Raw genomic sequence first — 16947 nt, 5'->3', positions numbered from 1 at the left:
TGGGCTAGACCAGGCTACTCCTTGGTACAGTTGCACTCTTCTTTGGCCTGGATATTTGGCACCTTAGGCAATTACTTGTGTTGCCTATGCGGGGTGGAGTGTTCTGGGGCGGTGTCATCTATCCTACTAATTTAACCAAATAAACGCTGTTATTCAGCATTATCCAGCCTAGTAATTACAGCAGTGCGCTGTGAACCAGGGAAACCAGGGTTCAAATCCCTCTGCTTCGTCTTGTGACCTTGGGCAAGCCACTTCACATTCCATTGTCTCAGGAACAAACTTCCTGGGAGATGCATCAAGTCACGGTAGTGTTCTAACACGCGTTAAGCGATGTATGTCGCATGATATACATGATATTTAGCAGATTCCCTCCCCTATTACAATGAGCTGTTCTGCATGAGATTTGCTTGCATGGATTTTGCTTTGCAAATCCATGCAAAGCAGCTCATGCATAGGCAATCTGATGTTAATAAATTAACGCCGACTCAGAAAGTTGTCAGCCACGTTAATTTAATACTCAAGCAAATATGGGGTATTGGCGTCTATTAGGCTATCTCTGATGGCCAGACCAACAAGTTAGATATTTGCCTTCCTTTAGGTTATTACCATTTATTTATTTATTTATTTATTTATTTATTTATTTATTTATTTATTTATGTATGTATGTATGTATGTAACAGGTTTTTTTTATACCGGTATTCATCATAACATCATATCGGTTTACATATAATTTGTAACAAAAAGGGAAAATTACATTGAACAGGGCGAAGGCAAACTTGGAGGGGGGTGAAGAAGGAAGTTATCAAAACATTGGAAGAATCAAACATTGCAGATTAATATGTACACGTAGACCCAGATATTGCAGTTAATATTTACAAGAAGGGGAGGCAGCTATGGACGCTGGCATGAATTAATTTGTGTACCGTTATAATATGAAGTTTCTTTAACCTTTAAGTTTCTGGGGGGGGGGTTTTGTTTTCGTTTTATTTTTATATGCATGTTAATTTAATACCACCTTTTTGAAAAATGTTTATCTAATGTGGGAGCATCGAGACCCTAATGCAGGTCCTGATGCCCCTGCATTACATTTAAAGGGCCACCCTAACCACCAAAAAAAAAGGCCAAAATAGTAAAGCTGTGTGTGGGGATCAAACGTGACCCCCTCCTCACCCCGGCAACCAAAAACAAAAATAATGAGCAAGTGGTCGCATGACCACGGGCCCCATTTCGCTCCAACCCAATCACCAAGTAGTCCATCACTGCCAAAGTTACCCCCCACACTCCCCTTTCACCTCAAAGAGTGGCCAGTAGAATTCTCCACTGGAACACCCCACTCCCAAAATGAAAAAAAGAACTTGTTGGTCTATAATAGTTCCCCCTCCTCCCCGGTCTCTCCAAGTCCAAAAGAAACATTAGTTTCTAATGGGGGAGCTCTCCTTCTACCCCCCCCCCCATCTGAGTTCCTCATAATAGCAAAACCAGTTCATCAAAAGTGCTCAGGGTGCCATTTTCCAAAATGGTGCTGATCTACCCTTGCCCCAATCACATGACTGGAATAGGGTCCGGCATTGGACTGAGGGCCCAGGGCTGGGGAGCACCCCAGGCCCTTCTGGTGGACTGCTTTCACTATTTTGAGGTACTGGGTTTTGGTGGGGTGTAGGTTCCCCCATCAGAAACCAACATTTCTTTTGGACTTGGAGGGTCTGGGGGAGGGGACCACTATAGACAAATGAGAGGGTTTTTTTCATTTTAGGAGTGGGGTGTCCAGGGAGTATTCTACTGGTCATTTTTTGAGGTGAAAGGAAGCTGGAGGGGGTACCTTTGGCCGTGGTGGCCTGCTTGGTGATTAGGTTGAGAGGAGGGGATCCATAATCACTTGCTCATTATTTTTTTATTTGGTTGTTGGTGCTGCCTCAAGTGGAGGCCCCGGGGAGGGTGGGGTCACTTTGACTCCTGCACATGGCTTTACTATTTTGGCCTTTTTTTTGTTTGGTGGTCTCTTTAAGGCAATGGCAGCCTCATGCTTTGGGGACTGATATTGCACATAAAGAGACCATGCCATTTGTTCTGCCCTGCAGTGTTTGCTGCAAGATAAAACAATGCAGCTGTACAGCCACAATGTTTTTCAGAGAAGGGACCCACTATCTCGACTACATACCCCCTTCCCCCATGAAAAAATATCATGGTTTAGTGCATCCAGGCCATAGATTGTGAGCCTTCTGGGAACAGGGAAATACCTACAGTACCTGAATGTAATCCACTTTGAAGTGCCTGAAAAGTGGAATATTAAATAAATAAATACTATCTAAATAAGTTAGCCAGATAACTTTAGGACTGCTTGAAAGCATCTTAATAGCCATGGATATTCAATGGCGTGGCTGCTTAATATCCAAGTAGAGTTAGGCGGATAAGTTTATCTGGCTAACTTTGCAGTCCAGCTAACGGTTTAATATGGTACAAAGATTTCTTTTCTTTGTTCTTGGTTTTAGTTTGTTACAGTTTTACAGCATAAAGCACTGTAATGAAAGCTGAACATAATTTAAATGCGTTATCTCCAAGCCTAACTTTGCACTTGTTAATTACGCAATTTCCAAAGCTAGCCGAAAGGTAATTAAGCCAGTTGTATCTCACCCTTAACCGGTCTGCGTCACACTCCTGTAGAAATCCAGGTTTCTGCCTCAGCACGCCATAGGGAAAATCCAGCAAACCCTGTATGGCAGATGATGGTTAGAAACTAAAGGTCTGACAGAAGTCTCTGTGAGATATATGATGGCAGAAACAAGATAAAGACACTCCTAGCTTGCCAAGATCTTTCAAGGGATAGTTGGCCAGACTCCTGCTTCTCGGTTATGGAGCAGGCTGCTGAGTATGGAACTCAGTCTTATTTGCAGGTTCACTGCAGTCAAAGTTCTGGAAGCAAAGCTCTGGAAACAAAGTTCTTTGGATAATCCCTGCGAAACTCCACAGTGTGTATAATTCAGAGTCCTTTTCTCTGTTTGGAACCTCGTTGCATATTCAATTCCATAGGATCCAACGTTGATCTTGATTGGATGTTGCCATCACCTTCTATAGACACAAGATTGGTGGAATGCAAATGACGTCGTTTGAGTCCAGATGCATATGAATATTCCCATTGTGAGTTAATGAAGTTCATCAGCAGACATGTGCTGAACAATACCCATTTCAATGCTGGTCTCATGGCTGAATATAAAGCTTTCACCAAGGACATTGTGCACAGTTCTTGGCCAAGGTTCTCCTCTCACATTGTGAGGTGCTGACAAATATCTGATATGGAAGAACAATCGCAGCGTCGTCTCTTCTTTATGAATCACACTCTCATATGAAGTTACCAAGATCATCACATGGCTGAAGACTCCATTTTTGTGTTGCTTGCCCTGCATTTTTGGTTCAGTCTATGTGCATAGCTGCAGGCCTCAGTTCACTTATGCACATCCTTGTTTAGGGTCACTGGCATTTACCCTACAGAGCAAACTCAGAACTCCAGCACACACTTTCTGGGTTGTGCTGGAGTTCTGAGTTTGCCCTTCAGCTGTCCTCTGACAATCCCCCCTCCTTCCATCCCTGACAGGGTTCATTGCAGGGAGCGAATGCCAGACCAAGTCTTGGGGATTCTGAACTAAGGGCCAAAAAACAATCATGGTGAATTGTCTGCAGGCTTAGGTAAAAGGCAGTGAATGGGTTACAAAATGGGGTAAAAATATTTCTCTATTCTCATCCACCATGTAATCTCCCCTTGCTGCCCCATCATTGGATGTAATTAGAGAAAAGCTCATGAGTTACAGGTTTACAGATTAGACCAACAGGAGCAGAGAGAGCCTTGTTTTTGTGCTATGGGCACAGTGGCTGTGGCTCCTGACATTAGCTCTGTTTTCAGCCTGCTGGTGGAGGCGTAATGTAAGAGAAAGACCCTTCCCTGTGTTCTCTATGAAAGAATTTTCTTAAGGAGAGAATCAAGGCAGTCAGGGCAGACTTGGCAGCAAAATCAAGGAATTCTGATTGGAGGCACTAATTTAATCCTAAATTTTGTATTACAACCTGCAACAATCCTTTTTTTTGCTAGTGTTGGAGGTGTGGCACCTCAGGGGAGAGATGCTGACTTGAAGGATGTGGGTGAGACAAATTCTCAGCGGAAGACCAGCAGCCGTGGCATGCAGGAGAGATCACCCTGCTGCTCCAAGGATAATGGTGATCAACAAGTAAGCTATCCCATGTGGATAAAGAGATCACCCGAGAGGAGATGAGAGCATGATTTTGCAGAACAAGAGGAATGCTAAGAATGCAGTGGACTGAGTTGTTTGGAGATACTCTTTTGAGGATAGGATGAGAGTGGTATTTATTTATTTATTTTTAATTTATATTTTATTGAATTTATTCAAAACCTATAAAGGAAAAACAAAGAGAGAACAAAATAATACAAGTTTATCCTTCTTCATAAAAGAAAATCTTCTCATCAAAATACAAAAATCAAATCACAATTCACAGTTACTCAAGTCCACATTAAGTGGATGAGAAACACAAATGGCAACATCTAAAATAATACATTATAAGCAATAAGGGAGAAGGGGAAAAGGGTATAACTTTAATTGTTCAGTCTAATCCACCCTAAACATTTCCCAATAATATCTCAGGAGTTGTCTGAGACAAATGTTTCTAAATGAAGAGGGTCAAAAAACACACATTTACTATTCTGGAAGGGAACTAAACATTTACATGGAAATGTATGAAAGAAAGTGGCACCTAAACGCAGCACTTTCTCCTTTAAGGAAAGAAAATGCTTCCTTCTCTTTTGCATTTCTTGAGAATCATTAGGAAAATGTGTATTTTATGACCACAAAAGGAAATATGTTTGTTCAAGCGATATTTTCGAAAAACAATATTTCTATCTTTACCTAAGCTGAAGGAGACAATTAAGGTTGCCCTGGAGGGTACTAAATCTAGGAAGGCTGATGCATCCAGGCTATCCTGCCTGGTTGCCTCTAAAAGCACATCCAAATATTAGATAAACATGGAATTTGATCTTCTGGAAAGAGAGTGGATGATGGTGTCTGCGTTGTGACGCTCATCTTACATTTTTTCTGTTTTTACACTATTTTCAGAGCCACATTTTTTTGTCATACTGTTGCGGATTTATATGTTTCTGTTATATGGTTTACTTAATATGGCTATTGGGGCCATCTGATCAGTGGGGTTATTCCTCCGTAGGACTCTTTGCCAGGATGGAGAGGGTCAGCAAATCTTTAGTTTGTTTGTTCCTTTCCTTCTTCCTCTGATAGGCCCACACTATCGATTTACCCATTAACACCGCCCTCAAACAGTCCCACAACATATTCGGTTTTACCTCACCTGTATCATTATGATGTGGATGTTCTTAGATCTTCCTCTCAATTGTTTTACATATCTGTCCATCCCTTACTAGGGCATCATTCATTTTCCAAAATTGTTCTCTAGGTAGAGGACTCAACCCCCTAAATCTAACCCAAGCAAAGCCCGACCAAGTAATATTCTCAGCGTCTGATCCTTTCACCATCCCCATTGGAAATTATTCTACTAGCATTAAATCTGTCTAAGAATATGTAACGTGGATTGGAATAAAAAGTATAATTTCTGGAAAAAGGAAACCTTACTCCCCATGCATCCACCAAATTCAGGTTGTGAATTATATCCATTAATTTAAGCCCTTGCTTCTTCTGGATGGTTTTCTGGAAATGCAGAATTGCATGATCTGGCCTCTTAGTTAGATTGAAGTCCCCTCCCACTATTAGTGGGCCTTTAGCAACAGCTCTGGCACAGCACCAGAAAATAAATCTTGCTGCCTACAAGATTCACTGTAGCAACCCTCACCCCTCTAATCTCCACATTAAGAAATAGAAAGAGAAACAGAAATGGGAGAAGCAGAGCCTTTATAGTTTAGGGCAATTATACGAAAAAGGGATGGTGCTGAGCTTCGTTGAGCTCAGGGATCGAATCTCTTTATTGAATAAGGATCTTTTCGCTTACCTTCAAATTTGGCATTGTTTAGAGCATGGGCTAGGGAAGGATCCATTGAAGTTGGTCAAAATGGGGTTTAAAATGTAAATAATCACTAAGTTATTTATTTTATCCCCATACAGTTCTTTTACTCCTCCCCGTTCATCTTTTCTTCCTCTCCCAGTTTTATACCCCTGTTTTTTGTAACTGCTTCCCCCTTGCACCAGTTTAGTTCTACTGTTCGATGCACCCCCTGTTTCTATGTAAACCAGCATGATGTGACCTGGTCATGAATGCCAGTATATAAAAAATCTAAATAAATAAAATAAAATAAAATATTAAACCCTTGGGTTTAAAGGGTGGGATATCAAAGAATTAAGGGTTTTTGGTTTCATAGCTTTGGGATAAACTTAGGTATGAAGAAGCTTTGGAATGGGATGTCAACTGCTGTATAGAAGAGGATGAATGGGAAGATATATGGGGACAGATTTTTAATGTTACTCGCGTGGGGTATATTTGGGCGCGCTACCTGGCGCACAAATGTACACCCAATTTTATAGCATGCGCGCGCCGAGCCCTAGGGGAGGCCCAATTGGCTTTCCCCGTTCCCTCCAAGGCTGCTCTGAAATTGGAGCGGCCTTGGAGGGAACTTTTTTATTGGTCCCCCCACCTTATTTCGTTGAGTTAACTTGCGTGTGCCAGCTCAGCATCCCCCGGCACAGACTGCTGTGCAGAAGGATTCTGGACTGCCGCCACGCCTCCGGCCCACCCATTTTTTAAAGCCCCGGGACATACGCGCGTCCCGGGGCTTATGTGCACCTCCGAGCCTATGCAAAATAGGCTCGGCGCGCGCAGGGGTAGGTTTTCGGGGGTTATGCGCGTATCTTATGCGCATAACCCTTTGAAAATCTACCCCATAGTTATATATTAATAAATCATCCATTTCTGCATATAGTGGAAATGCATATAAGCTTTATTATAGGTGACACCTCACTCCATCCTGACCGCAGATCATTTTTGGTCAGTATCTGATAAGTCTTGTAAGTGTTGTAGTGAGAGAGGCTCAGTGGGTCACATATGGTGTGGGATTGTTCTGTTGTTGTTAATTTTGGGGAAAAGGTCCAGAAAGTTATACAACAGATGGTACAAATTACAGGAGACTGGGACCCAAACATCTTTCTGTGTAACTTCCCAATGCAGAATGCTTCCAAAATAATAAATCAGCTTAATTTACAGATTTTAATAGCAGCCAGATGTGAGATAGATGCTCAAAGGAAGAAAATGACAACTCTGGACCTCTTGTCTCTCTTTCGGCTTCTCTGCAAAGTTCATGTGCTGGAAAAGATTGCAACTATAGATGAAATAGGCTGCTGATGTTTCATAAAGTGTGGCATCCCTTTGAACTGTGAAAAGAGTCCCAGGATCTGATATCTTGTTGGGATGGGTTCTGGTTGAGTTACGGGAAAATGACAGTTTTGCTTAGATGTGTACACTTGAGGATATACTTTCTGTGGTTGTACGTTATTAAACTTGGAAATGTGGATCGTTATAATAATATTAAAAATAATAATAATGATAGCATGTTTTAAATAACACCTTCCCCCCCATTTAACAGAATCTTCCATTTTGAGGCGTCATGCGTTATATACAGGGTAAGGGTGCACTTTTTCACTTGGCCCTAAGTGCCAAATTGCCTGGCTATGGCTCTTTCGGATTTTGGCTTGCAAAAGATGTTGTGGCAGGGCAAGAATTACCAGCATCCTGACCCCAAGTCAACTGGCGCTCAAAATGGGCACAATACAGCTAAATAGGGCTGCTATCGTGTTATTAAGTAGGCACCTGAGCACCCATCATCTGGAGCCAGACATAAAGAGAGAATATCACAATTATAAAGACGAAATCCAGAACTGCTGCACTTTTCAACACTGACCTGTTTGTGTCTCTTATCCCAGATTGAATTATTGTTATATGGAGGATAATGATACAGAGCTTCTTTATAGAGAAGTCCGTGTGCTCTGTATATTGTCCATAAAGGAATGTACAAATTCTGCCCTCTGCGCCAAAATATAGTCTGAGGGGGTGGAAGTGCCAATATTAACAGCAAGCAAGCCAGAGCAGGGACAGCAGAAAGTCAAAAGGACAGACATTTTGAGGGATGCAACTAATGTCTTGCTCTGGGTCCATCCTCTTTGTCCTGTATTAAGCAGCCATGCTTTTGGATTAGTAGAAACGTCCCTGTCATGCTTTACAGAAACTGGAATGTGGAAATGTGCACAGGTTTGAGTTTTCAGTGCTTATAAAGTGGTAGAGATTGTGTACACTGTGGGGTAGATTTTAAGAATTTGCGTGATTGCGTACTTTTGTTCGCGCATCAGGCGCGATTTTATAAGATACACGCTGGATTTTATAAGATACACGCGTAGCCGCGCGTATCTTATAAAATCTGGGGTCGGTGCGCACTGCCTGTGCCCTCCGCCCCCCCCGGCCCTATCTAAACCCCCCCTTACCTTTGTTTCATGATTTACGCCTGCTAAAAGTAGACGTAAATCTGCGCGCGCCGACCGGCTGCCCTGCTCCGTGTTCCGGTCCCGGGGGCTGGTCCGGAGGCCGCGGCCATGCCCCCGGGCCGAAACCACGCCTGCATCACCGCCCCCAAAACGCCGCGTCATTCTGCCACGCCCCTTTTACGAAGCCCCGGGACTTACGCGCGTCCTGGGGCTCTGCGCGTGCCGGCAGCCTATGCAAAATAGGTGCACAAGGGCCCTGCGCGCGTAAATCCGGCCGGATTTACGCGCGCAGGGCATTTAAAATCCACCCCTGTATCATTAAGAGCTGAAGAACAGTATCTGCTTTATAAATGTAGAGCCCCTCTAGGATCTCTCCCAGGCAACTTGCTTAGTATTTAGGACCAAGCAGTGTAGGGCAGAGGAATCTGCCATCTTGTCACAGCATCCCCGCAGGAAGCTGCTGCAGTGGTTGATTCCTGCCTGCCTATTTGCAGGTGACTTCCCAGAGTCAGTGTCGCATTTTTGTTTGAAGCCTGAAGGAAAAAGCCTGTTTTGTGTAGTTCTTCCATTCTTCTTCTGCGCTGGCTGAAAACCTCCTCATAATGCCGAGCGGTCAGGACTAGCCAGAGAACAGACTCCAGGCTGGACTCTTGGCAAAAATCTTTATAAGCTTCTTTATTGATGAACAGTAACTTGTTTTGTGGAGTTCAGCAAATCAAATGTAACTTACAGTTCGTTATCTCGAGGCTTCCGTCTCTTGCCGGGGCCTCCCTCATGCCTCGAGCCCTGGCCTCTTATCCCTGCTTGCAGTGACCGACCCTAGCCCAGAATCCCTTGCTGGGTTGGGAGTTAAGGTGGACTGGTACAGATAGCTGTAGGCGGTCCTTTAAGGTGTCCTGAGAGAGTTTCTTATATGCTCCCTCACACTCCTGCAGAGAAAGATAGGAAGATAGTTTTCTAATCCTCATCCCGTGGTTGGTGAAAGGGTCTCGGTGACGTTTGAGTGTTTTTGTTATAAGCGTGGGTTGTTTGGGTTTTTTTGGAGGACATTTTTTGTCCACCCTTCCTGCCTGAGAGGAAGAGGAGTGGGGTAGAAGGCTTTTTCCCATTTTGCAGAACTTTTCACATCCTTCAGACCAAAAGACCCTTGTGTGCCATCTAAGAGAACTGTGAATAAAAGGAGTGGATACCAACCGGAATCCAGAGCTGTGAGGAGACAGAAGGAAACTGGGCTCCCACAGTGGAGTTTCAGCCAGCAGAACAGGAGAGGAGAGTTTTGGAGAAAGAAGGGTCAAGTAATGCATCCCTAGCATTGTGCAAGGAAGATCCTTAAGAGATAGGAAAACCTTTTCTAATACCCTCCAGGCAGCCTGAATTCCATCCAAGGGAAGAAAAGGGAACCCTGAGAAAAAAAATCAAGGAACCATAGACAGATTATTTGGAATGTATTGCTCATCTTAAGTTGCAAATGGCGTCTACTCCAACAATCAGAATAGAAAACATATTTTTGGAACATCCTACTCATGTGTCTAGCCCATTTATTGGCACTCACCAATATAGGGACGCAAAGTTTGAGCATATACCTATAGAAAGAGAAACGACACGATGACTTGGGCCTTGGAGGTCTGTCCTCCCCTTTATCTCCATTTCAGTAAATTCATGACAGGGTTTGGTCATAATGTACATAGACTAAGCCGTGGAACTGAGAGTCCCCTTCCCTTCATAGCTACAACTAGAAAAGGGGAGGGGGGCTACATATGAGTAAGGAGAGTATATGTGATGTGGCGTGTAATGTTCACTCAAAGGCTGTGCTAATAAAGTTTTAGTAAAGGCTATGGGGCACCAGAGGGCATGCTGGGAAAATAATAAAGAATGTCACTGTTCCTGTTCAGACTGTGTGGTCAAGTCTGTCTGGGATGGGACCTAGTAATAGCTAAATAAGCAGCACGAAAGCCATCTATAATGTGACATGGTGTTAGAAGATTGGATTTCAGAGTGACAGCTTCAGAGCCAGTGTTCAGCCCATAATGAGACCCTTGGTGCATCAAGATAGCGAAGCTTGAGCCTCCTACAGGCCTCAACATTGCCGATCCAGCATCCTGGCTTGACTGGTGTCAGTGATTTGCAAGGGAGAGGATGGCAACCAATTGGCACCCGGAGGCTGAGGTAGTACAGGTGTGCACACTTATGTACACGATGGGGCCTAGGCCCGGTGGTCCTTGCCTACCACAGCGAGACACACCAACAGGCTTGCTGACACCTTCTTATGATTATTGATTTGAGATGTTCAATATTTGGGTTTAATTACTATTTGGGCCCCCTTTATTTTGTTACACATCTTGTCGGCCATGATGGCGCAGCGAGTTACATGGATGATATGTTAGCCTATTGGAACATGCCTGAGAACATGACCGCCGACTGGGAAAGGTTATTTGAGACAATAGCAGCTGCAGGTTTGGAATTAAACAAATAAAAATGCCAAGTTCACACAGTCTCAACTGCAATTTCTGTGGCACCTTATTGAAAAGGAAAGAATTAGCCCAAACCCAAAAAGAGTGGAAACCATTACAAAAGTGGAAATTCTTCACAATTCTAAGAAGGTCTGTGATGGTGCCTAGTTATAGTCGGGGCCGGATTTACACATTTCTACGCTCTAGGCCAAAGCACAATTCTGCACCCCCTCCCCCTCAAAAGTTGATTTATAATTTTCAATTTAATATGTAATAGTTTATTTTTTAAACATGTAAGCACTTAATACAATCTTTATAATCTGTGAACCGTATATTTTTAATTCAAAACTATCCGCATCGCCCCGCGGAAGTTCTTCTGTCCGACCCGACCCATACTGACATATTTTGAACCCGACCCACCTCATATGGGTTATATAGGCAGACATCTGCATTTTGCGGGCCGGGTCGGGTTCAAAATATGTCAGCGCGGGTCGGGTCGGACAGAAGAACTTCCGCGGGGCGATGCGGGTAGTTTTGAATTAAAAATATATGGTTCAAAGATTATGAAGATTGTATTAAGTACTTACATGTTTAAAAAATAAACTATTACATATTAAATTGAAAATTATAAATCTACTTTTGAGGGGGAGGGGGCGCAGAATTGTGCTTTGGGCCAGAATTGTGCATCTGGGCCAGATGGCATATTCGATACAAAAATCAGCGAATAAAATTGACAAATAATGCAGAAGATTTACATCGATTCTCATCTGACATTATAGAATTTTATTGAAATGTTTTGCATTTTGGGTCAAACTTAACATTACAGCACATTAAACGGTGCTGCATAAACAAGCCATAAGTTGTGTATGTTTCATGTTTTGTAATAAAAATCGCAGTCCCCTTATAATTTGGCGAACACCCCCGTCAGCTTTTTCTGCTTACGGCTTTCAGCCCTGAGTTAACAAAACAGTATATAAAAGTAGTAACGCTATATTTTACGTGCCTATTATCAGTAGATATGTAGAAGACAAGCGATATGAGCGGAATGAATCACTTGGAATCACTATTGATTTGTAACGCCACATCTGGAATTTTCCTTTAACGCGTGGCTTACGCTGAGTGTGTGAGAGAGAAATAGCAAATGCTTTTTATCTGTGACTAAGCAAGACAGCGCAAACTGAGAGATGGGCAACGTAAATGTACTGCTCAATTTATTTAAAGTATATGGATGTAAATTTAATAAACAGCATTTTATATGGCCTTTTCAAAATAATACTGAAAGATTTGTACATTTTTGATTGTTATTTCTGCTGTATATACGCCCCCTGACTGCTGCGCCCTAAGCCATGGCCTAGGTTGGCCTTTATGGGAAATCGACACCGGTTATTTATTTATTTGTGTTTTTTCTTGACCGACCATCATCAGAGATATCATGCCAGTTTACGTATAGTTAAATAGCCAGCATGTCACTGTCTCTGTAATGTGACAATATTTATTTTGCTTTCCTGAAAGGGATGCTTATAAATGAGATGTAAATTGGCTTTCCTATGATATCTAACACTGTTGAAGCAACCTTAAGACTAGCAGGTGAAACTGTTTCAATGCCAGCTATCAAAATTGTTTGCAGAGAATCACCTCTGCCTAGCCAGGTTGGGCAAGTCATATGAATCTCCTCCAAAGGCATGGAGGTTAACATGAGTGGGCCATTTTGGTCTTTATCTGCCATCATTTACTATGTTACTATATCCCCAGAACATGGGCCTCCCTCCCTATCCTACCACTGTTCCTCAAATATGCTCTAGAGAGGGGCCAGCTCTGTTACAGGGGAGGCTATTTCAGTTTCCAGGCCCTATGTGATCTTTGGATTCTCTGCTGAGACTACCAGCGGAGGCACCGGTTGGGGGAGGGGGGGGGGGCGCAGGGATTTGCAAGGTGGTCACCTGTCCCCCGGGGATTGGCATGAAGCCATCAACTTGTTTCTCATAGGTCACCAAACAGCTTTAGGCCATTGGCAACCTCGTCTGGATTTGAACTGGTGTCCTAGAAGTGAAAGGCTGTACATGCCCGTTATCAATCCCACTGAGCTATCCAGTCCCTCAGCAGTACCTGTTTGTGAGCCTTCCACTGCTGTTTGCGCCCATTGTGAATGTATTTTTTTTTTGAGGATGAAAAGTAATTAAATTAAATGAGTTCTGGAAGGGCCTTTCTAGAGGCCCAGTTTTACCCCCACAGCAGTGGTTGAATATCTCTCTCTGCTGGGCTCTTTCCCCTGCTTTCCTGTCACTCTCCTTTAAAATGTGTTTCTTAAAGGTAGTGAGTTCGAGTTGTCCCACTTTTTTCCCCCGCCCCCCTGATGTTGCTGGCTTATGTTGCCTATCTGCTTTCAAACATTTAAGGTTTATGAAGGGGTATACCAGAGTATGGTCCGCTTTTCTCGTTAGAGAACCTGATTTCTATTCTGAGCTGCATTTAACGAGGTAAAATCAGTGGGGGCCCAGAGGCCTCTGGAAAAATAAACAGTAGCAATACCCTTTTGTCCTAGAAGAGTGAAGGACCCCCAACAGTGTTGTGCCCAGAGAAGAGAAATACAGGTAGCAAAGGAGCCTGGGTATTTATAAATCTGCATTGCATGTTCAGGCCTCTAGCAGTTCCTGATATATGGGGTCTTGCAGGCTGAACCAATACATAACTAGGCTTTCACACTAACATAATTTCAGAGACTAGACTAGGTTAATAAATGTGACTCTTTCTGCTGTGAATTTTTTTTTTGAAGGGGGGGGGGGAAGCGTGGGTGGAAAGCGGGGTTTGTATAATGCCTTACATCTCAAAGAAGTTTTCTACCGTAGTATTATTTCCTAAGCATACTGCGGGTCACCTCAGGGGTTGTATGTCCCTGTAGCTGATTTCAGCACGTAGAGGGAAGTTGTTGTTTGTTTTTTTCCAGTATCTTAAACGGAGAGAAGGAGCACTATTATTATTAATCGCAGATTGCTTTTGGGTAAACTGACTAGTGGGTGGCAAGCTGGCGACTGAAGCCTGTGAAGCATAACCCTCGCAGGCTCTACTGCAGCTACTCAACCACTGCAATCTCGCCTCAGTTACACCTGCATGAGGACATTTGTGGGTGTGATCATGACTAGGTAAGAATGTGAATTTTATGGTCTTGGCTCGCCTCTAACCTTTGGCTACATTTCCTCTCGTCATTTAACCTAAGGGATGATATTTGCATGAGGGTGTGACTTGTGTGGTTTGGCTTCAACACTGGAATGACAGGTGCGTGGTTGGAATTCTTTATTGCGTATGTCATGGCCCTTTTACCTCAGAAAAGCGCTGGCGCATTCTTTCGGCATCTGATCGGCCAAGGCCCTGGGAGCAGACCCCCGCCGCAGTGAGAAATAACACCAGCCTGTCAGGTTCAGAGCAATTAAAGCACATGGCTGTAAGGCTTGTAGTGAAGGGCCCCAGCTTGAGATCTCCTGCAGCAGCTCAAGGGGTAGATTCTATAGCAAGGGATAGAAAACTCTGCAGGAAACTTCTTCAGTTACCCAGATCTATGCAAGAATATTACTTTATTCTTTGGTCATTTTTTTCCCACCTCATTTTTTTCCTCACATTTCCTTTGTCTACGCCTCTTTCTCCATCCCAAAAGTCTCTCTCTTCTAGTAGCCTCTGCTTTCTTTCCCATTTTACACTATGGAGAAGGAGAGGGGGTGACCCCGCAAGGAGAGACAGTTACAAACCTAAAACCCTGGCCGGGCAGGCTGGAAGAATGATTTCAGTCTTCATCTAATCTCATTTACTATGTTACTGTAAACATGGGCTCTCTAAATCAGCCCTGGCCCACCTGGGGAGCAGAGGGCAGGAACCCACATTTGTCACAGAGCCACCCCTCAGTTCTCTCTTTCCCTTTGCTGGAGCCTGTGACAGATTTAGGCAACGCTAGTTCAACTACAGGTTAGGGCCTCAGATTATAGGAGACTTCTAAATACAAAGGAATCCTAATTTTTCAAGTTTTACGGGGGGGTTTTTGGGAGGAAGGGCCTCTTAAACTCCATAGATTAGGGTCACAGCATGATTTAAACTCGGCTGTGCTTGGCGCTAAGTAATTGGAGGTGCTCTCGTTGGCAGCCGCTTTGAGGCTTGGCAGAAGCATTTATGATCTCTTGTTTGGTTTTAATTTCGGGAAGTGAGAGGTAGTGGATGCTCGTCTTCTTAGCAGTCTTCTTAGCAGTTTTCTTAGCAGTTTCAGAAAGTGAAAAGCGTGCTCTCTAGCGTTTGGGTAGAAATTGATGTCCCATTCCACGCATTGCATTGTTTGCAGCAAAACGTATGAAATGTACACAGAATTTCTTATAGGACTTAGAAAACCTAGGGTCCTGGGTAAAAAGATAGGCTGACTGTGAAGCCTCCTTGTAATTCCATGCATTTATCCCAAAGGAAGGAAACGCAGGCAGAGACTGCCTCCAGATGTCTTTTCCATACCTCTTTTCTGTAATGTTGTATTTCTTTGCTTTAGAGTGATCGAGGGTGAAATGGAGCCATCTCTTAGCTACGTGTTAAACAGAAAGCTGATGGAGGACCAGAACAGTTGCAGCCCTTACAGTAGAGTTTTTTTTTTTGGCTTCGAGTTTAGTTTTCCACACTTCATAATTGTTAAGAACTGTGTTTCCAGACACCTGTAATTATCGAGTAGGAAAAGTCCCGAAGTCTTGGGTCATTTAGGACAAACGGCGGATCGGAAACCGCCGGCGTAAAACAAATAAAACAATCTCTCCCCCCATGGCGCTGCTAGACCCAGCGGCGAGCAGGAGCGCGCGAGCTTCCGGACCGGCTGCATTCCAGGGCCCGGAGGCCGCGCGCCAGCCAATCAGCAGCAGGTCCCCTGGCCGGGGTTCAGGCTCCGGCGGCGGTGCTGCTGCTGCTGCTGCCGCTGCCTTTCACGCGCGCGGTCCCGGGAGAGCAGAACTGCGTCACGGGCACGGGGGTAGCAAGAAACTCGGGATCGCGGGCCGCCAGGAGAGCGCTGGGAAGGCGGCGGAATTTCACGCCCTTCAAAAGTTTGTCGCAGGTAGACTGCTGTTCGCTTGCTGCGCGTCAGCTCACCGCCGTGTACTTTAAAGTAGAAAGCTGCATGTGATTTTAATGCCGAAGGAAGATTAACGGTAACGGGAAATAGTCCACCGACGGGGCACTATTGTGGGGGGTGGAAAAAGCAACGTTAAGTTTTTGGAGGAAAACAATACAGAGAAACCCATTTTCTAGCTTGTGTTGCAATTGAAGGGCTTAATTGCCTCCAGATGCTGTTTGTAGGGCTTCCCACTGGTGAAGGAGCCCTGGCTCTGGCGCTTTGTAGCAGCGGCCGCAGCACTGGGGCTCGTCTACTACAATAGCACAAAATCTTCCGGAAAAAAAAAAATAAAATCTGCACAGTATAACGGAGTCAATGGTGAAATTCAGCCTCCTTGGAGCCCTGTCTGACTTTGGACGTGAGTGGCTGGCGGGAGCGAGAGGGGTTCGGTGGTGCTGCTGCTGCTGCGCTCGCCGGACCCCGCGCCAGGGACCTCTGGGCTCCTCTCTAGCTGCAGACCTGCTCCGTTTTTTCCAGCATTAACAGACCGCACGTCACCGCCTTGCCGTGTCCCATTTGTGCTTTTAAACGGTAAACCTGGCTTGATTCTAATAATTCCCCTTGCTTTTCCTTAATTAGAGGTAGTCTATGTATACCCGTCAATGGAAACTAAAGGGTTTCTGTTACAGTTCTGCGTTCAGCTTGCTACTTTTCTCAGCGTGTGTCTTTAAAAAAAAAAAAAAAGTGAAACTGTAACCGACACGTTTACAAAACGTGATTTTTTTTTTGTCCAAAGATACGAAGTGGGAAGAATCCTCTGGTGTAGTGGTGGACCCAAATATATCATCTGACCAGCACAATGATACAGGGAAGGGAGAGCTGTTTCTATTTCGGCTCCAGTCTCTTTTCCCGTCTAACGCCTGAAAAGAGCAGA

General features: G+C 44.1%; 1 protein-coding gene across 3 annotated transcripts in view; it reads left to right on the top strand.

Annotated features, from left to right (window-relative positions):
- SH3D19 (SH3 domain containing 19) overlaps positions 1–16947 on the top strand; it is a 247586-nt gene that overhangs the window by 15200 nt on the left and 215439 nt on the right. For 2 of the 3 annotated variants that reach the window (XM_029605745.1, XM_029605658.1), the window contains exon 1: positions 15710–16013. The exons of the other annotated variant lie outside the window; for it this stretch is intronic. In XM_029605745.1, the coding sequence (XP_029461605.1) occupies positions 15725–16013 (289 nt within the window). In that variant the 5' untranslated portion in view covers positions 15710–15724. Of the gene's footprint in view, positions 1–15709; positions 16014–16947 lie in introns of those variants that run through there. 3 annotated transcript variants of the gene reach the window in all.

This window comes from Rhinatrema bivittatum, chromosome 1 (assembly GCF_901001135.1).
Source record: "Rhinatrema bivittatum chromosome 1, aRhiBiv1.1, whole genome shotgun sequence".
NCBI classification, from domain to species: Eukaryota; Metazoa; Chordata; class Amphibia; order Gymnophiona; family Rhinatrematidae; genus Rhinatrema; species Rhinatrema bivittatum.
The sequence above is the reverse complement of the archived record's forward strand: the minus strand, read 5'-3'. Positions and strand labels throughout refer to the sequence as shown.